The sequence below is a fragment of the Idiotropiscis lumnitzeri genome, chromosome 11, assembly GCF_059441095.1.
Source record: "Idiotropiscis lumnitzeri isolate Australia: NSW breed Sydney's pygmy pipehorse chromosome 11, RoL_Ilum_1.0, whole genome shotgun sequence".
NCBI lineage: Eukaryota > Metazoa > Chordata > Actinopteri > Syngnathiformes > Syngnathidae > Idiotropiscis > Idiotropiscis lumnitzeri.
In genome coordinates this window covers 7,302,517-7,328,942 of record NC_142401.1, presented here as the reverse complement: position 1 = coordinate 7,328,942, position 26,426 = coordinate 7,302,517, and the positions used below count along the sequence as shown (strand labels likewise).

Sequence of the window (26,426 nt, the reverse complement as noted above, 5' to 3'; positions counted from 1 at the left end):
ATCAAGCCTGTTCATAATCTCAATTGGTTTGGTTCATGTTGTGGACCACTAACTCCCCCTAACGGTCATAACGAGTATAACACCATGGTCGTAATAGAAGAAATGTTAGGGGGACAATATTTCATTTTGGGCCCCCAAAAAACAGTTCGGCAAAAATCTGAGAAAAATATATTTAGTTGAATTTACTACTAAATCTCTTAATCTTTTAACATGTCACCGCACATCACTCCCTGCAGCTGTCTATAAGCAAGCAAGAGAAACAGACCCTGACCACTGACCAATACTCCATCAGAACTACCCACCCCTACCCCCAAATCTCATCACCTGCACACACATGAAAAGACCAACCCTTTCCTTTGCCGCTGTTAATGGCGTGGACATTATTCATCTCTCCAGCCAATTTGAGTTCCCTTTTCTTTCAGGAATGGAAGTACCGGAGGTTGAGGGGAGTCAGTGAAGAGTATTAAATATGTAGAAGAAGATGGACAAAAGAAGCGGCAGAATAAAGAGGGCAGCGGAGGTGGGAATGAAGAAGGAAGGGAGGTGTGCGGCGCTGATTTCGAGGTAGTTACAGCGAGAGAATGTGAAGATGAGCGACGCTTCAACTCTGTGACGGCTGGCTGCGTGTGCTCTCAGGTTTGACCTTTCAAAAAGGACACTTCTTCAACATTTGAATGTAGCGCCAATGACGCTTAAATGAGGAGGGCTCAAAAGTGACAATGTGGCTCCTGTCACAGTGGAACCTCCAAGGTCAAACGCCATTGATTCTCAGATGATGGGAATAAAAAAAAAATGCCATAGAAAAATTAAAACGCTATTTTTCAGGGTCAAACTCTTGCCATGTATGGCAATTAATTAAATGGGATTTTAATATTTTTAACTGTAATACAAGTGCAAAAATGCAGTTAAAATTATTAATAATTAAAGTGCAGTATGTTTTATCTGTGCTCTGCAATTGGTTGGCAACCAGTGCAGCGGGTACCCTGTTTAACATTAAAAAAAAAAAACATTCACGTTGACCGACAATTACGAGCGACCAACGTGCAAAGTTTTTGGAAGGAGAGAGGAACATAAATATTAACTGATGTTATATGCAATAAAAAGTATTGCCTTGGTGCCATCTGATGTCAAAGAACTAAGTGAGCTGAGGAGTTACATTTGGACAAAAATAGTGCTTTGACATAATCTTATCTTAGTGTAAAGGAACTAAGATGAAGAGTTTCATTTAGACACAAATAATGATTTGCTGCCATCTTGTGGCATCTACCGGCCACCTTTTTTGTAATGCACGCAAAACTTGACCTCTGCATTTGACCAATCACAGAGAACACACACTGTTAGTGGCAAGGGGCTGCGTAGGTGCTCGAGGAGCAGTTTGGGGCTAGCGTGTCTTGCTCAAGGACACCACAGCCGTGTGTCTAACGTTGATGGTCTTGAACTAGCGCCCCCCTCTGGGCTTACCCACTTGACCACAGCTGCACTTTTTCTTAGTCAGCAGACCACTGTACAATATTTGGATCTGTACATGGTGGTTTACATATGGTGAGAATTACAAGGAAAAAAATAGATTAGTTTACTGAATTGGCGTATTGGGCGATGTCATGCGGTTTGACCTCAAAGGTTTTGTGCCTCTTCATATATATTTCAATTTAAAGACTCCGCTGTAATTATCCAACCTGGAAACTTCATTCCGCAGGAATGAAGGATGGCTCTCAAATCAATTTTTGCGTCACTTTCTTTAGGAGGTGCTACACGACGATGTACGGCGGCGGAAGCTATAAATTGTGCCTCCAATGGTGCTCACCACCGCTTCATTATTTTTGGTTAGCCCAGGAGGATCGGCCTGTTGCGGAGAAGATCGTAAAACCGGCTGTGATTGACGGCGACTTAATGGAGGAGGATGGATCAATGAGTAATATCAGCAAGGCAACACACATAAAACTTAACCAACTTTACAATGTCACTCATAAAAGTTTGCTTCACATTCCCTAAGAAAGGTAAATCCATAAAAAAAAAAAAGTCTTCCCAGTTTTATAGTCCTTCATCCCTTCCTTTCATCAATCCTCCTTATCTCCATTTTGATGTCTGTCTATTAGCACGAGGTGAGGCCTTGCCTGCTCTCACATCCAGGGGCTAAATTAGCTCAATCAGCCCCCTTTCACCTCTCTTCCATGGGCTTCCAGCAAAGTGACACACTGCTCCCCTGAGGTGAGGAGGAAGGCGGGAGAAAGCGAGGCGGAGGGAGGAACACCAAGCCTAGTGGCCAGAGGAAGAGGATGGATTAGAAGAGAATAGATGGACTGATTTGGGGAAAATTCATTAGAAAATTACGTTTTCTGTTTTGTCCTCAACCAACTGCTGCCAATGCGGGGCCACACACGCACGCACACGCGCACACACACAGAGTGCAGCTAGAGTGCCGACGTCTCTTAAATTGTTCCTTCATGTTTGATTTGTCTCAACCTTTCCCCTTGCCTCTTCTTACTAAACAGCCTCCCAAGTATCAATGGAAATGCAAGGAAAGCACTTCTGCCGCAGTAATAGCAGTACACGTATATGTGTGTGTGTGTGTGTGTGTGTGTGTGCAGGAGGGAGATCGGAGGTGGTGATCGGAGTGAGCCATAAGATCTACTCTATGCAGCTCTACAGGGATTTATTAGACCAGGGAGTACATTAGCATCATAAAGACCCCAGAGAATGGCCCTGCGGATGGGCCGCACACACCACTACTACACCCTAACATGCGCTCAGTGCATCAGTGTGTGCGTGCGCATGTGAATGTCTATGTGAGGATTAGAAATAAGATTAGCGCTATTTAAATTAAGAAGGACTATGAAACAGTTTATGGCTCATCCGGAAGGAGACTTGGACTAATACATCACAAGATGGAGGGGAAAGGGACAAAAGGTGGTGGGTGAAAAGTGAAGGAGGGAATATTGCATTTTTTCTTGATGGTGCATTGGGTGTGAGGTCCTGCTGCAATGTTTAGATTTTTTTTTTTATTCCAACTGTATGGCACAAAACGTATTATTATTTTTTTTTAAATTTGGGTTGCAGATTATTCTCTCGCAAAATGACAACTCTGTATTTCATTATTGTGGCGACCCATAGATCTCTAGTGCCCTCTCGTGGACATTTCTATAATGACATGGAGCAAAAGGTCCTTTTTAAAATGGGGTTTATGAATTGAATTTAAATAGGTTACTAATGACTTTTAGACCCTCTTTTAAAGTCATTAACAAGCTGTTGTAAATGACCTACAACAGGTCAAGAGAAAGTGCCGACTTATTATTTGGCAAGGCCACTTTATTGATATCCACTTTTTTAAAAGGAGAACTTGAGTCAGTGTCTTACCTTTGACTGGAGACCAGCACACGAACAGTCACATTATAATCAACTTTAAACTGAGAAAACCTCCGTACTGCACTGCTTTTCTATTACTGGAAACTGACATATGTCACATAAAGTACACGACGCGATGTGTAGCTTTTCATTAAAGGGACACTTGATTGGGCTGCACATTGGAACTTATGTTTATAGGACTTGTAAAAAATGATGTCAGCACTATGATCCTCCCACTGCAAAAAACTCAGCGGTTTAATGCGTTTTTAAGACTGCATTCAACAAATCTATCCATTTTTTATGCACATGAGCTGGTTTTGGTTTTTTTCCCCATTGCAGCTCAATTAACGCCAGCTGAAGAAAGGTGGAAAGCATTGTAATATTGTTTCCTGGCTTTAAGCAATGCTAAAGTTTTTTTTAGAATCCATAGGTAGGCATTACTCCATTACTACTTTCCCCCTCGGCTAACAGGCTCACACCACCGCCCTGCCAGGGCAGCAATTAACGTTTGGCCGGAGATAGAGCCAAAAGTAATAAGAAGAAATTATCTTAGACCGGTAAGAAGATAATTTAACTCATTCACTACCAACTGAGTAAAAAAAAAAAGACGTATTTAGCCGTCAATGGTATTGAATGAGTTGAGAAGATACTATGTCACCCTACAAACAAAACACTTGAAGCAATTGAATGAATTGTGATAAAACATTTTATAACTTATTTCAAATCAGGACATGTCCCCTGTGTACGCTGCGCTGCAGAGAACCCTCGAGTGGAATAGTGGAGGTGTTCCGAGCGAATCTTTGGAGTGTTGGCAAGGTTGTCAACAACAGTCAAACTGTGGTTGAAATGGGAAAAGGCACAACTCTGGTGGAGGGAAAAAAAAAAGAAACAAACATGGTCAGGCACTGATAACTCTGCAGCACAGAGTTGAGGTGAAGTCAGTCTTCCAGTTTCCATGGAAACCACAATTACAAAGAAATGGAAAAGGCACAGCAAAAACTGACTTCCCGCTAACCAGGCACGCTGGTGAAGTTTACATTCACAATGTGAGAAATTTGAATTCAATTAGATCAAAGAATCACCTTTCATCTACTATTTGGCTTCAAAACATAACAATGACAAAAATAAAAAGCCCAATTATGCTTTATATACAAAAAGAAAGAAAATAAGGTATCAAGATATACAAATTTTCCAGGTCAGTAAAAGTTCCCAAATGGCTCTTTGCTCCATCTCAAGTAACACATGCGTGGCTTTAACTGGCTTTAAAAGGAGGTGGAAAGGATTGTTTAGAAAATTTTTTTTAAAATGCATAAAAAGCACAAAAACAAAATACGTAAAAGCTGCTTAGTGGCATAAAACAGCAAAATAACAATAATCGTTTTTGTACAAAGTCAAAAATAAAAATATAGTTTCCAGTGCTTTGGGAAATAAAACAAACTTGAATAAAGAAAACTTATAATTAGGGATGGGCATAATTACATATCGATAAAGTGAAAATGATTAAGAATTTGGTCGATTGTGTGGGATTGATTGTTGAAGAGTTGCGTTCTGAAGCATTTGAGACAATATTAGCGTGCACTACTTGACGACAACCAGCAGAGGCGCTGTTGATTCAGTCACAACTGCTTTGTGGTCTTGGGAACAACATGACATTATGGTGCCATGCAAACAGGAGTTCTGAACATTCACAGAGAATTTCTCCCAACCCAAAAAAGAACAGTCGATTAATTAAGCGTTATTTTCCGTCGTCAATCAAGGAAATGTAGTCAAATGCCCATCCCTACTTATAACGAAAAATTAAATATCACAAGATTTCTTTACCATCTATAATGCCATTACGCTCAGACTGCCATGACAACATGGACCAAAAAGTATATATATATATATATATATATATATATATATATGTATATATATATATATATATATATATATATATATGTGTGTGTGTTTGTGTATTTTCTGCAATTTGAAACGATTTTTAAATGAGTGAAAACCTCTAAAATGTGGAGCGAATAGATATGATCGGTATCGTAATCGGCCCGATTTTGCATCTGCGTTTAGTGAACACATTTTTGCGTGAACCAAATGTGATCCATGCTGCAATATGTGCAGGATTAAAAGCAACGTGGGCCTCTACCACTGGAAAGAGAAGTTGACAGGCTCAACTTTTGACATGAACTCTGGCCTTAAAAGGCGGCTCAAGTCATGGGCCTTGTTCAAGATCCCATCAGCACTTATTTAAATTGACCCTGTTTGTGTATTCCGTTACAGTACCTGAGTATTATGATCAATGGATGACATGGGTTTTAAAGGGCAATAAACACACTGACAGAAAAGAGGATGCATAGAAAGAGGCACTGGCGGTGTGAGTTGAGGATGCGGAGTACACCGAGAGTGAGGATTAGAAAAAAATCACACCCGTAAAAAGCCCATTATGTGCATGTCAACGTGGCCACTTTAAGGACATGCTAAGCTTAGCATGCTAGCGATGGCGTCTGGCTGACATCAACCACATAGTGCTCATGGTGACGACAGAATGTGCAATTACAGATACACCGAAACAAAAACGAGAACGAGCAGCATCACTGTCGACACAGGATCATGAAGCTGCTCGTTCTGTATTTGATTTAGTATCATGTAATCATTTACGGTGATGCGGAAAATGGAATAATGTACAAGGTTTTCGTCCTATGACTAAAAAATGACCACCACCTTCATGAAAACGATACGCCGTTTTACGAACTCTCAGACCTCAGTATTTGTTGACTCCTTGAAAATGTTCTTTCGAAAGTTACAAGATCCTCAGCCTCCTGTTTTTCCGTTGCTGTTAAGTGTTGCGTTTGTCAGAGCAGTGCCAGGTATGAGTTTGGATATTTATCAGATGCATTGTAGGACTCTGCTGCTTAATGGCTTCCAGTCATTGTGATGATTTCCTTTTTATGCTCTTCATCTTTTTTTTTTTTTTTTTCTCAAAGTGTGTGCTTGCAGGAGTGTGTACGTGTGTTTGCATGCATGTGCCTAGAGTATGTCACCGTCCTCTATGCTGAAGCTGGATCTGCGACTGGAGTCGACAGAGGCCTCCGGGGACATAGTGGAGAGCAGAGGGTCGCCGCCGATGGGGGACAACGCCTCATCCATCATGAGGAAACCCATATCGCTTCTACGGTTTTGCATATCCAGTCCTCCCAGATCGCCCAGCCCAGACATGCCGTCTGAGAAGGCCTGCATCCCGTCGCACATGTCCAGCGACTGAGCAAAGTCAAAGGGCTGGGAGCTGCCTACGGCGGGGTACTGGATGGGCGGCTGGGGCTGGAGGTGCTGTGGGAGCATGGTCAGCTGCCGGGGTTGCTGAGGCTGAGGCTGAGCCTGGCTTTGAGGGTGCAGGTGGGTCTGCGGGAGGAAATGATGCTGCTGGGGTTGGGGCGGAGCCTGACTTTGGGTGAGGCGGTGATGGGGAGCTTGTGTCTGAGTGTGGGAAAGGTTCTCCTCTGGGCTGGTCTCTTGTTTTATATATGGGGCCATCACGTCGACCGGGTTCAGGCCGGATGGAGAGTTGCTGGGTAGGCCATGAAGATGAGCCTGCATTTCCAGTTCCTGTTAACGACAACATTTTCAATGTAAGACTATTGTATGGAGGTGGATGAACATACAGTTAGGGCCAAAATGATTCATATACCGGCCACATTTGCGCAGCAAAAAATGTTAAAGACAAAAAATTTAGAAAATCACTCATTCCCTGATAAACAACATAATCTAAAGTCACTACAGTCAAAGCAGTGTTTCCCAACCATCTCAAAAAATGTCACAAAAAACACTGTCTATTGAAATAATTGTTACTTACAAATTACTCAGTGAGAGAATTGGACGTATTTAGTTGAAGATTGTGATGGGGAAAATGAAGCTTCACGTTTGCTTCATGAAGCAGTTGCTATCATTTTTTTTGACTCTGTTCAACATTCGGCTGAAAGTAAACCGCCATGCCCATTTCTCAAACCCTTTTATTTAAACCAACAGTGCCATCTAGAGGAGTAAAAGAAATAAAACAACTGATTCACGAAGCAAATTCAAAGCTTCATTTTCTCATCGCTAGTTCAACACAAAGCGATGCTGTTGTTGGAATGTCAACAGGCGGAGGCACAAGCTAATGTTACCTTCAGTCATCTCGTGGAAGAGAATTTAATTGACGTGCCCGTCATTATACTTCACTGATGAAGCAAACGTCATGAGTTGGAGTCAATAATTTTCAGAACAGTACAACATGCGATTTTGCCCTGCGGCATTAAAATTTTCTTACTGTGTCGTTAATGACACATTTCGATGCTCTCGGTTCAAAAATCAGCTCAGGCCTGAGCAATGCTGATTTTTTTTTTTTTCAATTCTTCAATTATTGGGCTTAACTGTTTATGACAGGCGTACTTGCGAAATTACCTGAATGCGAAGCATCAACTGTTTGTTGGCCATTTCCATCCTTCTAAAATTAGTCTCCACATCTCTGGTCCTCTGAACATCCTTCTGCATACGTTTGATGTAATCCACAGACGCTCTCAGGATGGTGCCCTTGTTCCAGCGAACATCGCTATGCAAAGCATAAAGGCAAAGGAAATGTTGACATGGCTATCAGTGAAACTGTAAAGTGCCTGAAACGTGTTTTATCTCTTCAAGTAACCAACTGGAAAATGATAAGAATATTTAATTGACTTAACCCCCAAACATTATCTGATTACCTTAAAGAGAAACAGCCTTACTTACTGGCCAAATTTGGCCTTCTAATTTTCTAACTATGTTAGTGTGTTTATCCGGAGGGTAAACACATTAACATTCTAAACACACACACACACACACACGAAAAAAAAAAACAATATAGCAAATAGTACTTACAGATCATTGGTTTTGGGAATCATTGTGCCAAGCTCTTTAATCCGATCATTGATGTTGAACCGCCGCCTTCTTTCAACTTCAAATAAATGAACAAAAGAAGGAGGATGAATGAAAAGACACAATGGAGAAAAGAAAGGATCATGTGGCAAAAGTTACACTCGCACGCGGACACTCCCTCGCTCGCATTCACACGAGCTCACGTAATCATGGGCAATTAAGTGTACTTCAGTGCCAGAGAAGCAAAAAAATTTACAGGTAATTCAATCACCCACTCATTGCACTGTGCCTGCTAAATCAGCAAAATGGGATATAAAACTGTAGAAGGTTATAGTTGTGTGCGTGTGTGTGTGTGTTGCCCTGGAATAAGATTATGCAATGCACAGAGAAACCAAATCATTAAGTTTGGAGCAAAACTGCGTGCTGAAAGCGGCAAAGACTTACTGAGATTGTGGTTGTCTTTCTTTTGTCTCTCCTTGGCCAGGGCACGGGCTTCTGTTTCTTTGCAATAACAAAAAGTCATCAACGCATGGCTCACACAAACACCAATTAGACATTTGATGTGGGTTGAGTGTTTTAATCAAATCATTTCTCATCATCAGCATGCATGCAAAATGGTCGCACCTGAAATTTCTCGTTTGATGGTCAAGTTGGCCGGACAGGAGTTGCTGGTCATTGCAATGGCCGGCCCCTTCATCCCTGGACCTGTGTACACATCCAGGTGGCTGCTGGACAGCGGGAGCTGGGGACGAGGCAAGGAAATGCAAACGTGGCCTTAAGAGAGTGAAGTTTTGACACAGCTGAGGAATGAAAACATGAACGAAATCAGAACATCTATTGGATATAAATGAAAGTGTCCAAGTGCAGCGACCCAACCGGTGTGTCGTAGCACATTCGTATGTTTTCAGGGTATGCTAAAAAAAAGAAGAAAAAAAAAAAATCGCCTACGATTACCGAATACAGGCAGAAATATGAAATGCTACTTTTCCCGCCATTTTTTCCCCATGAGATTTATTTCCAATTCAAAATACGTACATAGGCCTATTAAAGAGAAACGCAGCTTAATACTATAAACCACATAATGGCAGAACTCCTTCCGAAATGCAACGTCAATCATAAAAATTGCAAAGTAAAACATGGGTCAAACGGCCATACTTGAGATTATTTTTCTATGGGTCGGAGAAGACTCGTTTACGGCCTCACATCCCCGCTTAAATCCCTTTATGAAATCAGTGTCCGTGTTTAGTGTTCTGTAAAGACCAGATAACTAAGGAAAATGCAATAATATCACACCTAAGGACGACCTGACAAGCATGCAGCAATGATTGACTGTCCTCCTCAGGCCAGGAGCTTATCGGTCTCTATGGCTTTATTCTCGCCCTCGCTAAACAGTCATAAAGGTTGCATTTCAACGGTAACATTGAGAGGTGTGATTTAGCTACTAAAAGAGCAGATTTTGTTTTAATCGATTTAGTTATTGATTTAACTCTACATATCTTGCTTTCTATTGTGTTTTGCTCTCCGGCGTGAGGGCAAATGGGGCACTCGCTAATGAGGAGCGAAAGATAAAGATGTCAAAAGGAAGTGATACCTTATCTGATGGCTACTGTGCAAGCTCGGACATCAAAACATCACATGGAGCCATGAATGCACACACACACACACACGCGCACACACACACAGGCATATATGAACAAACACATTCCTCTGTATGCAAATTGCATGTTGTGAAATACAAATAATAAAATTAAGTTTCTTAAATTGTACATGAACAGGTTTGCATTGCAACTTCTTTTTCAGATAAAACTCTCTTGATTTATTGAACCCCATATTCCAAAAGAAAATTAATGTGTGGCTCAATGTACACAATTAAACACACTCTAATATCCACCCCAGCGTAAATCCCTGATTTTCGGTGGTTTTCCTGGCTCTTGCTAAACTTTAAGATTCCAAGAATTCCAGGAGTATGCCTCTTTAATCCCCATCAGGATTAGCAGGTGAAGTTGATTCATTGGTTTGTCAGTTGAGAATAAAAGAAAAGTGTATTTTAGTGCACGCACATATAAGACACAGGAATATTCTTGCGTAATCTATCTCATTCCAGCAGTTCATTGAGTGCATGGCTTTCACACAGGATGCGTCTGTGTTGATCAACGTCCTAATCTAATCAATCTATTACTGTGATGTTGGATTAACTGTTGACACACAAATGTGTGCAGACAAATGCGCTGGCTAGGATTGAACCAATCAAGCTGAAAGGTCATTTATACAACCGATACACCATGGTGAGATTAAATCAAACAACATATATGCCATGTATCGCACAGAGCGACAATTTGAGAATGCTTTCCACCCCCACACTCTATGGACGTAATCAGCCGCCTGAGGCTGGTCGTTAAAGATGGCACCACGTTGGTCTCGAAAGTCTTTCCCCGAGCACCAACAAACTCCACCAACAACGATCACAACAGTTAAAATTAGACGTTATCTTACCAACTGAATTTCTTCTCCTTCAATAACTTCCACAATGGCGTATGTCGTACTCGTCTCCTTCATCCTCTAAACCCCCAGCAAGGTCGGAGGGTTCCTCCCTCCTCGCTCCAGGGCAGACTGTGTCGGGACACTACCTCAGCAGTACTGATCCAATTTTCGTCTAGATACTCCTCTTCCTACCACCAACCAAGAGTGAACTTTCCCCTAACTGGACTTTCAGCCTGTTTTCCCTTTGCACAAATTGCCCTCATCCCCTTACTCTCGTCCCCCTCCTCCTCCTCCTCCTCCTCCTCCGCCTCCGCCTCCGCCTCCTCCCGTTTTCCAAATACCTTGTAAACAAGTTGAACTCTAACTGCTGGCAGTTTAATTGTTAATTCTTACTTTGCCCCCCCCCCCCCGCCCCAGTCTTCAATTGACATGTTTTTTGTTAGCGTGTATAACCTTGCTCAGCATGTTCAAATCAATGCAACCATTCTGTGTTTACGCAAGAAAATGCCTGTGACATCACAGAACGTTGATAGGGTCAGGACATAAAAAAATAAATAAATAAATAAATAAAAACATAATTAAATTTAAATTGTAATGACAAAATATTTTTTTGTAATTTTAAACTTATTATTAATTGCATAAAACTATGTACCAAGTGGTAATTTTTGTTTAACTAGTTGTAAAAATGAATAAATAAAAATCCTGGATGGATCATCCCATGGGACAAAATTATGAATATGAAAATATATTTTAGGAATAAATTAATTCGCCGTTAGTGTGTGGTAATTTGTAATCATTATATTTGAATTGTAATTAATTCTAAATTTTAAATCTGATTATAAACACACAGGACGTCAAAATGGAAGCTATAAATCTATAAATGCTGGAGTGTGTCTTTGGGAAATTTTGTCCATTTATCCAGAAGGAAAGACATTTCCAATAATTCAATGAGAGCTGAAGAATGAAAATGAAAATTTGGAGAAACCTAATCGGCGTAGGTGAACTCTGCACTAATTGATTCATAAATTGATAAAAAATGATTTTTGTCCATATAACGTCGTTCAGAATCATTATTCACTTGCTCATTTTGGCCCGACTTACTGTGTTGGGCATCTGGACGGGGTCTATGTAGGCCTGGACATCATCGTAACTGGACTGCATGCTGATGATGTCATCAATGACCTCATCCATCTGAAAAAACATGGGAGTATTAACGTAAGCAATAACATCGAACTTTAAAACAAGTCATGCACCGGCGCCACATTTTGTGCACTCAAAATCCTCTCACAACCGAAGACCCTGACACCGGTACATTTCGAGTTCTTCAGGTGAACTCACCTGCAGGCGCATGTTTCAGTCGAGAGCCGAATTAAAAGATGACTTCTCCATGGAGGCTAACTGCTTAGACTATTTTCCTCTCGGGAATACTGACAAAACCGAAGCTGAGAGCTGCGCTGATAGAGATTTTGGTCAAAGTCTGCCATGTTCAAAGGGCCTTGGCATCGTAAACTGTTTGTCTGTCACTTGTTAAGTCGTAATTGCTGCGACAAGGCCATAATGGAGCGTTTAAACTGTAATGAAAGCCAGCGTCAGTTAGTCAACACATTTATTCACCTACTGTGCGCACGACACAAATGGCTTTTCCAACGCCGCTTCAGCTTACCAAAGGCCAATTAAATCATGACGACGCTTCATAAAATGTGACGATAATGGGGACAATATTCAATCCTCATAATGTTATATGTATGCAATAAGGTCATATTTCAGGGATATTCGTTCGCTGCGGTTTTTGTAACCAACACTATTTGACATGACCGACAACAAAATGTTTCCAGGCCGCCTACCTCTTGCTCATGGCTGGATCCGATGTTGAGCATGGCCATCGGGCTATTGGGCGCACTATTGCCAGTCATGAGCTGCTCGGTGCGTCGGTGCGGAGAGTGGAGGGGCGGGGGTAGCGACGCGGAACCTCCTGTGGGCCCGATGGCTGCAGGGGGAGATGGCGGCATTGGGCCTGCTACGGCGTGAACCATCTCGAGGCAGAGAGGACAAAAAGAGCAGATGAGCAACTTCCTATTGAGGAGTGTAATAGTATTGATAAAGGATGATGATCGACAGATACCTGTTTGGTGGCAAAGGTAGTGGAGAGGTACTCTTTCACCTGCTGCCTCCGAGACTGACGGATGTGGTAGTCTGTCGGATTCTCAAGGTGGGTTTGCACCTGCGTTAAAAAGAAAAGCACAACTCGAGTTTTTATTTTGATTGGATTATCATATTCGAAATACATCCCTACAGGGGAACAAGATGATGAATAGAAAGCGAGTGGCACACCTTGAACCAAATCAGTGGCTTCTTGCAAGATGTGTAAAGTTTATTGGTATTAATTTTCGCAATGAGAGGCCAATTTGGGGTTATAAAGCATATTAGTCATCAGACAGAATATAAGAGACTAAGAATTCAGTAAAACGTCCTCCCAACAATACAAAGAAAATAGTCAATTATGAACACACATTGTGGCTGGCTAGCAAAAAAGCCATTTTTTTTTTTTGTGTGTTTGTTCGTTTTGATTTTAAAGGGCTATATTAATCGGAGCGTGACGTGATCAAGTGATATCCAATGTTATGCAGCTATTCTACTGACCTTAAGAACCTCCACGGGCACCTGCATGCTTTGGTAGTTCTGGGGAGCGCTAATGGCTGCAGTGGGGGCAGGTGGCCCAGCCATGCGTTGCTGCATGTACTGCAGGGCTGCATTTTGCTGCTGTTGCCGCTCACGCTGCTCCTCCTGCTGCAGCTGGTCTCGCATCAGCTGAGGAAGTAAATATGTTCGATCAGTGAGCTCGAAAACAATTCAGGTGATGCGTTTGTTTCTGCTTGCCTTCTATTTTCTAAAATGTGGACAAAAATAAGAGGTGACGAACACTCGTGTCTTTTACCTGCATACGCAGACCAATGCGTGAGGCCATTGCTGGGGGGCGAGGGGGCAGGGGAGGGCGAGACGAAGTCAACGCACCGCAGTCCAGTCCGAGAGGTAGAGGAAGCTGTGAGGGAATGCGGCGGGGAAATATTAATACGAGCAACCTAATTCGGGTCGTTTCTAATGCAGCCGTATAAGAATAAAAAGGCAATGGTGGCACAGTGCAATCTGTAATATCCCCAAGAAGCACACACACACAAAAAATAAATACAGCTTTATTCTTTTGACCTGGCTCCCCATATGTTTAAACTTAACTAATCAAAAAAAAAAAAACACGCAACAAACAGTAGGAAAAAAAAATAGCATTGCTTTTCATTATTTAAGCAGGTCAAAATGTCTTCTTCAACAAATCTCAAAGTGAATAGACACTCTTGGTCACTATTTCAGGGGAAAAAGGTACACTGAAAAAAAAAACCCAAAGGTGCAAGAGATGTCAATGGAATTATTGTGATTATCGTACCAAATATAACAATGATTCCAAGCCACTTTATTTGAGGAAAAAAGCGTTAGTCAAACTTAGATGGGGCCCAGCAAATCACGTGGCATCGGGTATGAGCAATATCTTGTAGAAAGTTTCGCTTCCTTTTTTTTCCGCCAACATGATTAATCATTTCCCGAGCAACGCTGCACTTTATGCGTCTCTCACAATTCTAATTTTCTGGGCTCAAATATCAGCTCTTGCATGTTCTCACGCTCATAAATGTGAGTGTGATGTTGTTTTTCTATCCATAGAGTATGTTCCCTGTGATGAGCTGGTGTTCAATTAAGGTTGTAATCCCACTCCTGCAATAAAAAGTGGATGGATGGATAGATAATTTCTCCAATATGAAAACAAACACATTTCAAAAAGATGCTGACCGTGATCGTGGGCACTGGGGTTGCTAAAACAAGTATTGCAATACATGCTGACTCTGGTCTTGTGAGCAAAGGGGTAATGGGGAACACCCTGACCTCTTTACAGCACCTCCTTCTGTTTTCTCTCACGCACACCGTCTTGCAACATGCAGATACACACATTCAGTGGGGACTCCCAGTTCCCCTTCTGCAATGACATGTGTTCATTTCCCTGCATGACTAAGCTCGGCTGGAGTCAACAAACAGAATTCTGGGAAGTGACTGATGGTTTCTGCTTCGTTTTCCTTGCATCTGTGTCGTTTTGACAGCCACAGAAGCAGTCACATGAGGTTCGACACCACCAATCAGAGCCAGACTCAGACATTGGACGTTCATGGTCACGAAGAGGAGAACCACAGAGGGGATCGAGACAAAGAGAGAGAAAAAAGGTCATTGTGCATGAGGTACAATAAGAATGGCTGCTCCTATTGAGAAAGGCTGAAGCTGCCTGTTGTCCAAAGTGTACTTTTCAGCACCAGAGGGGGCAAACACTGCCCGCTTTGTGCCTGTCGGATCGCCCACATGAAAAAGAAACACCCGTGCAGAAATTGAAACACTTACATTCGAACACATAAAAAGTACATACATATATATATATATATATATATATATATATATATATATATATATATATGTGTATATGTATATATATATATATGTAGAGAGAGAGAGAGAATTATATATAAAATGATATTATAGAATAAATAATTTTATATCTATAAATATATATATATAAAATTAAAAAAATGGAAACAATTTAATTAAAAATATTAGATATATAAAATTGTAAAAATATCTCAAATTTTCCAATGTACTTTTTATGTGTTTGAATATATATAGAGAGTTAATATATATATATATATATATATATAAAATAAACAAATATAATAATACATCATTATATCTACACAACAACAAGCATATTTCATTTGATACGTGAGAATATATTCTAGTAATTTCATTTAAATGCATGAAATAGTTGTGTACCAGTTTGTCGCAAATCAATTGTGACTTTTAACACCGCGACAGCTCCCAAAAGGTGATATCATGATGACAACATTTACATTCCACAGTCCTGCTGTCTGTTTGTTTGTAATTGATTTGCACAATGAAACTGAATAACAGGATAACAAGACAAAGACAAACAATTAGGCAGGAGAGGAAAAGCAGCCCAAGGGAAATCCATCTTCTGTCCAACACACATTATGTAACTCGTGTGTGACTTCCAGCACTGACTAAGCCATGATATGTAAGTTTAACACACACACACATGCAAGTGGGCTATCACTTCCTGCTCTCATATGGTGACACACGGCTACCAGGCAGTATAACATCCCACACTGGCCCTCCCATTGCCAAGCATCCACCGGGGGAAGCAGGCATCTGTGACGCAGTGCGGGGACAGCAGGACCATTGTGTCCGACGCTGTGATGTCACAAGGCCCAGCACTTCAAACACTCAGTGCCAGTGGGAAGACACGGAAGGGAGGAAGTTGGGCACAGGGGTCAACGCTACGGAGGTGTGCAGACCATCAACACTATTAAAACCATTGACATATTCCAAAGAGTGCTTTTCTTCCATCAAACCAATACAAAGGACATATTTGAAAAGTGCGCATGGACACACACTTGGGGGCAGTGTGGGGCCATAGCACTCGTGTTCACAGATATGGTGTTAATATGCGAGGGTATTTTTAGACCTTTGCTATGCCAAAGAAGGTCTTTAAGCAGCCAAAGGCACCAGGGTAAATAAATGAATAAATAGCGTATATTAGACACTAACACGTACAAAGGTGGACCCTCTCAAAAAGACAAATGTAACATTGCAGTCAATCAACCTCACCGCATGCACACGTACACACGCATAATAAAATAACACGCGTGCTTTCTCTGTTCTCCCTTTCATACACACGTCGCAACTTTCCTTTGAAACATACACTTTTCTTGCCTTAGGGTCGCGCACGTGTCGGTGTTTGTGTGTGGTTTGAGGTGAGCCTATAGGCATGAAGACAAAGTGTCGTCAGTTACAGGTTCTGTTTGGGAAAGATTACGTGACTCGGCTGGCATGGCAAATATGACCTCTCAAACACAAACAGCCATAGCCCATGGTGACAAGAGCACACTGAACATTCTGCACGAAGACAGACGGACACACAGCTTCCCGATATTCTGTGGGTATCCACTCATGGGACTTGATCTTAAATGTGAAGTCATTATTTAAAGGTATGGGGGATTGTCAGCATAGGGAACATGCGGGTGCTACAAAAGAATGACTGCCAGAATGGGAGGTTTGTTAGAATTGATCTGCAGATATATTTACCTTGTTTGAGAGGAAAAATTGAGTGCAATCAGGAATACGCGCTGCTTCTGCTGCTGATTACATGTCTGGAAGCTGGAGCATGAGGATGCCGATCATGGAGGGGAGTGTTGATGGGATGAAACAAGAACAAAGAGACAAAAGGACAAAAAAAGATGCTTGGTTATAAAATGGCAAATATGTTGTTTTGTGGGACAGTGACTGTATCTCCCCCGTCAAAGAGAATTAGGCCAATATATTGCAGTCAACCCAATGTTTTCCAAAATTGACACTCAAGTTGCAGGATGCCTAATTTAAGATCCGCTGAGAAGCAAAGGTGACAAATCCATGTCCAGAAAGGAAAAAAGATGCCACAGTTCGGCATCATTTGAAAAATATCACAGTGGCTCGGACATTAAAGCCCATAGCTCACTGAGACCATTAATTTTATTTTATTATTTTCCAACAATGTGTTATTTGCTGCTCCATTAGCATAAACACGATATTCTGATGAATATTGTGTTTGTGGAATATTGACTTGAACACCAAGCCTGCTCACCAATTTTCTGAGATTGGTCATGTGACGTTTGCAAGCTGAGCTACGATTAAACGTTACCTAAACCCTGAGCAACTGTGATGTCATTTTCAGTTGATGGCAAGTGGCAAAATGGCTGCCCACTGAGATGGATAAAAATGGGTGGATTTTGCTGCTCGATTCAATATTCCACAAACACAATATTAACTTACTCAAAGGGAGCAACAACTTTATATTCTTATATGGTATTTAGGAAATCCCTTTGATACCAGCTTTTGTGAGCGAACCAATTCTCTGTTTTGCTGCCCTCTCTCAAAAATGCTGACATTACGTAAGCTTTGAGTGTTAATTAAAGGAGAGTAGAGCAGAAGCAAGAGCAGCGATTGGCAAAAGCGAATGTGAATGAGTGACAAGTTCAAATGGGGAACGTACTGTAACAGGTGCACAACCCGCAGAACAACACTTGACGACTCTTAACAGGGCAAGCACGAAATCGACAGAGCACGGTTTTAAATTGAGTATCCACTGATGTTCAAATGGACTTGGGTTCAGCGTAAAACGTGGCTCCGTGCACATTTGATCATGTTGCAAAATGACTGCAGTGAAAGCAGCTGCCAAACATCACAGAGAGTTACACGCTGTCGCTTGAATTATGTTAAGTAACCAACTTTGTGACGGTAATTAAGTAGCAGTTACCTGCCAACATCGGCGAATCATACTGTCACAATGCAAAACAAAAGTCTATATTTAGTCCACTTCAAGTGAATGTGTAAACATTAGGTCCCACTAAAGCACAGGAAAGACAAAGATGATGATCATCATCAAAACACAGTGCATCACTTCCCTTTTCTTCCCTTCGGTTATCACAACTCCTACTTTTTTTGTCAGAGTTGAAGTAACTTCCTCTACAGACAACACAGGAAAACAAGCAAAGTTTTTATACTCGTCCCCCCCCCCTCCAGCCTAAAATCATGAGCGGAACTTTTCACAGTATAACTTTTAAAACAGGTAAGGTTGGTGTTTTCTTTGCTTTTTAAAACGAGTTTTCGAGTTAAATGGAATCTTGTCTAATTTAAAAAAGGAAAGCAACTATTCATCGTGCCTAACCAAACTGGTTGGACAAAAAATTATTTTTGCGAACACTTTGTACAACAGGTATTCGCACTCAGATCATAAGATATACAACCTGCTGCGCCCCCCCCCCCAAAAAAAAATTAAAATGTTAATAATACGCATTTGAGCGCAACAAACTAAAAATATATAATGCTCTCAGACGGCAATTGTATTCAAGTGATATTCTTGAGACGACGAACTAACACATCAAATTGTCCTATCTAAGCATGTTTCTGTTGTCTAATTCAATTCAAGTCACGAGTAGCACAAAATCAACTTCCTTGTCGACCGCAGAATTCTTACCGGCAACTCTCCAACTAGCTCAAAAGTAACACATCCATATGAAAGCTGCTCCTCCACGTGCCGGCAGATACACTTTGCTCGCCGAGCCGCACAAACGACGGCTTCCAAAAGGAAGTTCAATGCTTGTGTGTGTGCCACTCCTCCTCCAACTGGAGGAGTTACGGTCACTATTCATCATCTTCCTCAGCCCTCGCTCCAAATACTGGCTCAGCTTCCTCCTCCCACTCTTACTATTCCCCAAAATTAGTCTGATAGCTGGAGTGCGACAAGAGGAACAAGTCTACAGAATTCATTATGGTTGTTTCTGGTTTTGTTGTTATTGCAGAAACTTTCAACCGTTCAATCGGAATCATGAGTCTGTGACCGGTTTGCGCATTCGCTGGCTTCATGAAAATGCGATGTTGACATTGTCTACATCATTGGCGCCAGCCAAACCTAGAGGCCAGTCAATGAGACAAGACAGGAGGTGTTGGTTAGAGCAACGCGGCTCAATTAAAACACACGCGCAACAGTTTGCAATTCCAAACCATGGCACACGCGGAAGAGCTCCCGTCATGTCTAAAATTATGAATTAATAATTTACATGAAGCCGGAAAAGCTCACAAAAAAAGATCTTTGAAAGCCTTGACGTACCATCAGTCCATGGTCTGGCAAATTGTCCGCAAATGCATTGTCTTCTAAAAGTGGCCAACCTGGCACAAATTGAGCAGGCAGATAAAAGCAAACTTCAATAGTTTGGAAGGAACGCCGATATAAAAAAAAACACCATCAAGTGTGTGTCTAATAACGGAAGTTGAACAGAGAACCCCGAGAACCTCAACCCAATTGAGATACTGTGGCATGACTACAAGAGGGCGACTGACACCTGACAACCCAAAACTACGGCTCCAGGTCTGATGTGCAACTACAGTACCGTTATGCCAAAACAGACTTAAAAAAAATGTTTATCATCTGCTACGTTGCACAAGATGACCAGCTGAGTCCCGTGTTATTAAACGTTTCCAACAAAACCACATGTAACCTGCCTACAGTATTCATTTCCACAAATGCCCACAAACATCGGTATCAAAGTGCCCCTCGGCGAGAGGTTGGCGCCTATCGCAACAAAGAGCAACATTTATAGCCTGCATGGTTCAGCAGTACACGGCTGACAAGACAAACATGCCTTGTTTGTACACAAAGCATTCATCAGCTGGGCCAGCTCCAGTTCTCATAGTGCTTGCAGTGTATTTACAGGGTTATTTTGGTCTCGGGGCAGGACCCCTCCGGGTCCTCAGTTTATTGGCTGGGAAACCTACATTCCTGTCAGGACCAGCCAATCCTAAAAAGAACGTGGAGGGAGAGAAATCATCACGGACCAAGAGAGTCTTGTATGCTTTTGACAATGACTCCAACACACGCATGTTGACCTTCTAACAAGACAATGATCCTAAACATAGAGCAAAATCTACAATGGAGTGGTTCGGAACTGAACGTAGCCAGGTGTTAAGTCAAAGTCCAGACCTGGATTCAATTGCGAATCTGTGGAAATATCTGATCTAATTCATTTGAGCTGGGTGGAGAATGGGTACAAAATTCCGTTAAAAAGTCTGAAAGTCTATTTGGGCACTTGCAAGGCTCACGGTTGAAATGGGTTTCTCCTGTTCTTGCCTTGGGCCATTTCACCCACAACGTCAGGATTTAATGACGCATTAACAGGGAACTGTTGTGATATCAACCAAAGTTATCGATTCGAATTTCATGGCGGTTTTACGGAAATTTCAGGGAGACAAATAAATAAGAACACAAACAATAAAAAAGGGAATACCCCCATTACAAGAAAGTAGCCAAACTCCGTGATATTCACTGTCAGAAAATCTATTTCTCCACTCAGAACCTATCCAGCGTCCATTATTAACGCTATGTAAACAAATGGAGAACTACAAATGAGCTTGTGTCAGAAAGCGACCATGTGCAAGAACCGGCGAAGCCGCCCTGCAGCATTTCTCTCCGCATGGCTGAGAGTCACCATGCAAAGCGAAATGGAATGGGAGGTATTTGTGAGATCAGTTGCCAGATAAGGCTCACACAAAATTAATGCGAGTCATTCTCGGCTGCTTTGTGCCTAAATGCTTTGCGAGATAATAGACATTTAATATAAAGACAGTGAAGCCGTCTTGAACCACTGAGAAACAATTTGTGTGTGATAATTCCAGATACAAAGCTTTTTGAAGCATGGCTGTTTCTGCAATTGACAGGAGGCATTTTTTTTTTAAATGACCGAATCACTCATTCACTTGGTGACTGTTTTGAGAATTACTAACGGGTGATGCGTGATCACCATTTCCAGATATTTGGTTTGATAACCTTTTTGATAATAGACAGAGAGTGACGGTAAAGCTCATCATTACATCACAACATAATCTTTTTGGAAACATGACAAGTTACGTGTGATTCTCTGTGATGGCTTCCGATGAATATGAATATTCATTGGCGTGTCATCTCAGTCGATGTGAGAGAAATTGCTCGAGTTAATCTGGGACGTAAGATAAGTGTTATCCAAGTATTTCCGGACTGAGACACACCCATGAAACATCAGCGGACTTTTTCAAATGAGCTGATTCTACTGTAAAGATTTTCTTTGAAGGTTCCACCGCTGGTAGTCGACGCTAAAATAAGGAGACGGGAGGTGACAGGGTAGCATATATGGAATTTAAACAAAATAAAGTTCAGTGTAAGTTGAAGTAGTTTTCTAACAATTGTTGTGCTGTTCGAAATAAATTAAAAAGAGTTACAAACACAAATAAGACGCCCCCAGTCTGCAATTCACCCAGACGACAGGCCAGCTGCGGTGTGTGTGTGTGTGTGTGTGTGTCCCTCCAATGCAACTCAAACCACATCTCTCCCTCAAAAAAAACAACAAAAAAAAACAGGTTGTGTAAGAATGAGGCTACAGTCTGCAAGTCAAAAGAGGATATGAGACAGTAGAAATGAGCTCAGATGGGGAAGTGGAGTCACACATTCAGCACATGCCCCAACATATCCCACCCACACTCACCTCTGCCAGATCATGGGTCATCTTGTCAAATATCACATGCCAAGCTGTCATTCCACTGGGTTTCTAAGAACCACCGTGACGTGACAGTCTCAGTGTTTTTCTTTTTCCCCATCTTCTTTTAAGTAAATTCCAGTAAATCACGCAGGCGCTTCGTCGCTCAGTTGCGAAGCGAAAAAGAAAAACAGTCCCTCTCCATATGGCGCATCAAGTCGTCTTCACACACACCTGATGCGCTTTCACACTCGAGTACATCGGACCAAGCTGGCCTCTGTGTGTTTGCGCGGATGCTTCTGTTTACTTGAGGAAAATTAGCCCCATCACCAACACTTAAAGGCAAACACGAGCCCAATGAGGCTGAAATATGACCACTCACACGCGCACACTTTTCCACATGCATTGCACACATGCTTGCCCTACTTTGTACGCTCTTTACAAGTGTCACACTATGACCCAATGCTTGACAATGATCCAGCAGAGTCGGGTGCACCACGTGCCCCGCAGACCGGTACCGGGCCCGGACTGGTGTGAGAATGAGATGAAAGAGATGTGGTGCTGTTAATGCAGCTCATCAATATATCGGTCAACATCTCAGCTGGCTGACTGCGACCGCAATGTTGTTGAGTGTGTTTACCAACCACTGACTCATCTCACTGTGCACACTTTGCAACGCTACGTGCAGGTTGTGTCTACATCTGTCCCATTTTGTCAGCTGCACTGGTTTTGGAAGAGAGAGAGGGAGCGAGCAGAACGCAGTTGAAAATGTAGTCGAAATTCGAAGAGGTTGCAAAGGAAGAAAAGGAAAATGAAATTAAATTTGACATATGACTCGCCTATTAAAGGGGGAAGTCAACACAAAAATATTTTGTTTTATGAAGGCCCACTCGTCGAAACACAGCATCCTGATTGATATTGTGTTTGCGTAATATGAGTTAAGCAGTAAAATCCAGCCATTAAGTATATCTCAGTGGGCAGCCATTTTACCATGCATTAAAAAAAATTGTCTTTTCATTTTCAAATGAAAAATGCCGCTGATTTTGTATTTATATTACATTATTTAATAGAAGGCAAAAAATAAAATATATGGAGCATCATGATTTTATGCAACAATTTAATTCATTATGCTGTTCCTTCTGGTGTACCTGTTTTGCCCACTAGGAGGCAGTATAATATATGATATTGGTCATACACATAGTACTGTCAGTGACTCATTAATATGCTGTAATTAGTCATGTTTTGTAGTGCATTAAGAATGCCATTCTGTGAGTATTGTATTACGTTTCTACATGGATCTGTTGCTTCTCCAACCAGAACTATCAACGCTAATGGTTAACATGTCAACAACCTTTGGCATTGTACGTTAGCATTAAGCTAAGTGGGCTATCCCAAGTCAAAGCTATGTGGGAATTTTATACGCATTCTGTAATTCTCTTTGTTTCATATTGAGTTTGACAGTGGGAGTGGCATCAAACATCTTGAAGCCTCTTTTTTGATGAGTTGTTAAATATTTGCCAAGGTTCTTCTTATTGGGAAGGGAGTTGAATTGAGTTCACTGCCACTCGACAATGTTTGTATCTCAAGTTTGCACTCACAAGTCATGACACAAAATTGGCTGAATGACGGCTTGTGGTTCAAAATATACTGATTTTAAAAATAGCGTGTGAACTATGTGCTTTTATACTTGTTTTTTTTGTTGGTTTTTTTTGCACTGTAGATCCGTTTCATGTAAAGTACATTTTTTGTTCAGTCACTTTGTGTGGACCGGTATCAAATTCCCCAGAGACCAATATCGGTCCACGCCTCGATGTTTGGAGACCGCTCCTCGAGTATAAAGACAAAAAGTGAACCAGCCCCATTTTTGAACCAAGACCTCCTTTTCCATGTCCACTTTGAGATGCAACACAAATAGCATCAACATTGGCAGAAAACATCAACACTCCAACTGGTGAATTCACTGTCAAGTTACACGTTGTCCTGCCACTATGATGTTATGCGATTGAAGTAAAGACAGTACGGCAGATCATCGGCCGCAACATCCCCTCCCTGAATTACATTTACACCTCACGCTTCCTCAGCCGAGTAAAAAAAACATAAGGACAGCCTGGCAGTGACCTCTTTGACCTGCTGCCCTCAGGAAGGCTCTACAGAGATACAGAGCAAGGACAACAGGACCCAAGAACACATTTTTTCCCAAGAGCACCACCCTAAATTGATTAGTCGATTAAGTGTGACATCCAGTCTATTTAATTAAGTGCACAACACAGATGTTAATTAAGGCATGGTGTCTATTGGAGCAAAAAAATAGTCTTTGGGGAATTACAATCATTTAGTACCTAATTTGCATTCAGTTTTGAGCTCGAATGGAAGTTCCCACAAAACAAGATGAATAAACAGTGAAAGAGGCAAGTGATATTTTGAAAAGATCGTATTCCGTCCCCGTAAAAGGAGCACAATATTATCTGAATGAAGTTTTATATGTGCCCTGAGACAAAAAGGTTCGAAGTAGAGTGAACCAGCTCTTGTGCAAGTGCATGCCAACTTTTGCCCGCAAGCCTTCAGGAAACAACAAATTGTTTTAAAATCTTGTAGGGTCACAGTTCACCTTTTGCCACAATGCAATACAGAAAATGCATAACTCACCAAAAATATAACACAACGCCTCACAGTTCGCAGCTGACCTCTGGCATCATGTGAAACTAGTCGTAAAACACGATTTACTGTAAATTACAGATTCCCTTATGACTCTCATCCATTCATTTTGGCGGGTTTAAAACTCAAACTCACCATTGTCAAATCTGTAACACACTTTTTTCATACGACTTCACTTTTGATCCAGTATTCAACTGATAGACGTCCATGAGGACTTTTCTTTCTTGGCAACCGACCAAGAACGGAAAGTGCAACAATGAGATTTCCACCTTGACGTTTAAACCATAGCGTGTTCTTAAGAATCTTAGATGTACACTGTCAAAGATCAGGATGTTATGTCAGCACATATGTGCTGTTGAAGGGGGGTAAAGTTAAGACCACTGAGGAATAATATGGGAATACATCACACTAACCATCCTGATAACTGGACATTAGTTTTTGATCATATTCAAAGTAAACGAAAAGACTCTCTTCCTATTTAAATCACACCAAAAAAATCACAACGTATCGCATGTCATTTTTGTAACCGTGATAGCAACCGGCATGACAAATTATATCCCCACTAATAATAAACTCATGGTTCATGATTAAAGTCTGAGGGCAAAGAGGAGACCTAGTGTTCTGTGTGGTACCTTCAACAAGTTATGCTGGCAGTTGACACCGTGCACAATTTACCGCAAGCCAAAGTACTTGAGCAGGCAATATAGTTTATGTAGTCACAGTTTATACATAGCAACACAGCCCGAGGCTGAGGTGTTGTTACTGATACTGGTCTGGCTTCAGCTGAGAAATGGCAAGCGGCTGACTTCCAATGAGAGGGAGCAAGTCGTGCATTTTCAAATGACAAAATCATGATTGAGAGCAGAGTCAAAAAGGCCATTTCAACACTTTGGATCTATGTTTACAATAATGGGCTATGGTGACACGTTTTAAATCGGTTTATTAATATGAAATGTATGAAACTGATGAACTTATTTAAGTTTTTGGACGTGTCTGACTTTTCTAAGCAAGAATATCATACAGAAAAAAATGGTTTAAACACAAACGAAAACCACTATTAAATAAAATATTAAAATCTAACTTGAAATACACTTGGTTTGAGTTACGCAAGTGTCGGTGTTGTTTAAAAAGTGATGTGTTGGTGAAATGTCACACTTACCAGCTCTGAAGGTCAGACAGAACGCAGTTAAGAGTCGCTTGGCGACAACCTCTCTGGTGCACTCCGCGGGGAGGAAAAAACAATAACCTCTACGACTAAAAAATGCTGAGTTTGATCAAGTAAACCCCCAGGGAAAAAAAATATGTTTCTCGCCACTTCCACATGTTGCTACGCAGCGTGCAATGTTGTGACCGTCGAGCTGTGGCAGCCTCTCCGCGCGTCGACTGTCACCTGTGCTGTCACCAATGGCATCGTTTTTGCGGGCTTGTGGGTAATGTAGTTCGCACGTACAAGCAGCGGGAAATGGCTATTATTAGACAGTGACGAGAGGATTGTTGTTGACGGAACGAGGGAACAGGTCATCCAGCTAGACCGAAAACAAAGAGCCAACTCGGTTTATTTATAGTTGCTCTTTTTGGTGCCACCAATGTTATATAATCTAGACTGTGATATTTCTCTTTATAAAAACTGATATGGGCTCTGATAGAAATATGACAGTGGACTGGATGAGGATGATTTATATCAGCTTGATTTTGTTTATGGGGTGTTGGTTTAGTGGTCATTTTACAGCGAGAAATCTGTCATGGTTATACAATACACTTATTTGTGTCATTTCATACATATAAACAATACACGCGTGCATACAGATATACATGTATGTGAATGAATCAAATGTTGACTTTGGTGTACTGATACAGTTCTAATTATGTACAGGTATCTACACAGTTCTTTCTAAACTATGGTCCTTTCCAAATAATCCCTAACGT

General features: G+C 41.4%; 1 protein-coding gene across 3 annotated transcripts; it reads right to left on the bottom strand.

The window, feature by feature from the left end:
- Nucleotides 1-4,030: 4,030 nt before the first annotated feature.
- Nucleotides 4,031-25,924, bottom strand: tfeb (transcription factor EB). Of its 3 annotated transcripts, none has more exons than XM_088309219.1 (12): nt 25,660-25,924; nt 16,891-16,962; nt 13,637-13,741; nt 13,342-13,509; nt 12,824-12,922; nt 12,546-12,734; nt 11,803-11,892; nt 8,845-8,962; nt 8,665-8,715; nt 8,224-8,299; nt 7,774-7,921; nt 4,031-6,939 (listed from the first exon to the last, which is right to left on the bottom strand). In XM_088309219.1, exons 3-12 carry the CDS (start codon nt 13,664-13,666, stop codon nt 6,364-6,366), a joined length of 1,545 nt encoding a protein of 514 aa, XP_088165345.1. In that variant the 5' UTR covers nt 13,667-13,741; nt 16,891-16,962; nt 25,660-25,924; the 3' UTR covers nt 4,031-6,363. The 3 variants fall into 3 exon arrangements, with proteins under 3 accessions (XP_088165345.1, XP_088165346.1, XP_088165347.1); XM_088309220.1 differs by lacking the exon at nt 25,660-25,924 and adding an exon at nt 18,818-21,821; XM_088309221.1 differs by lacking the exon at nt 16,891-16,962.
- Nucleotides 25,925-26,426: the final 502 nt, after the last annotated feature.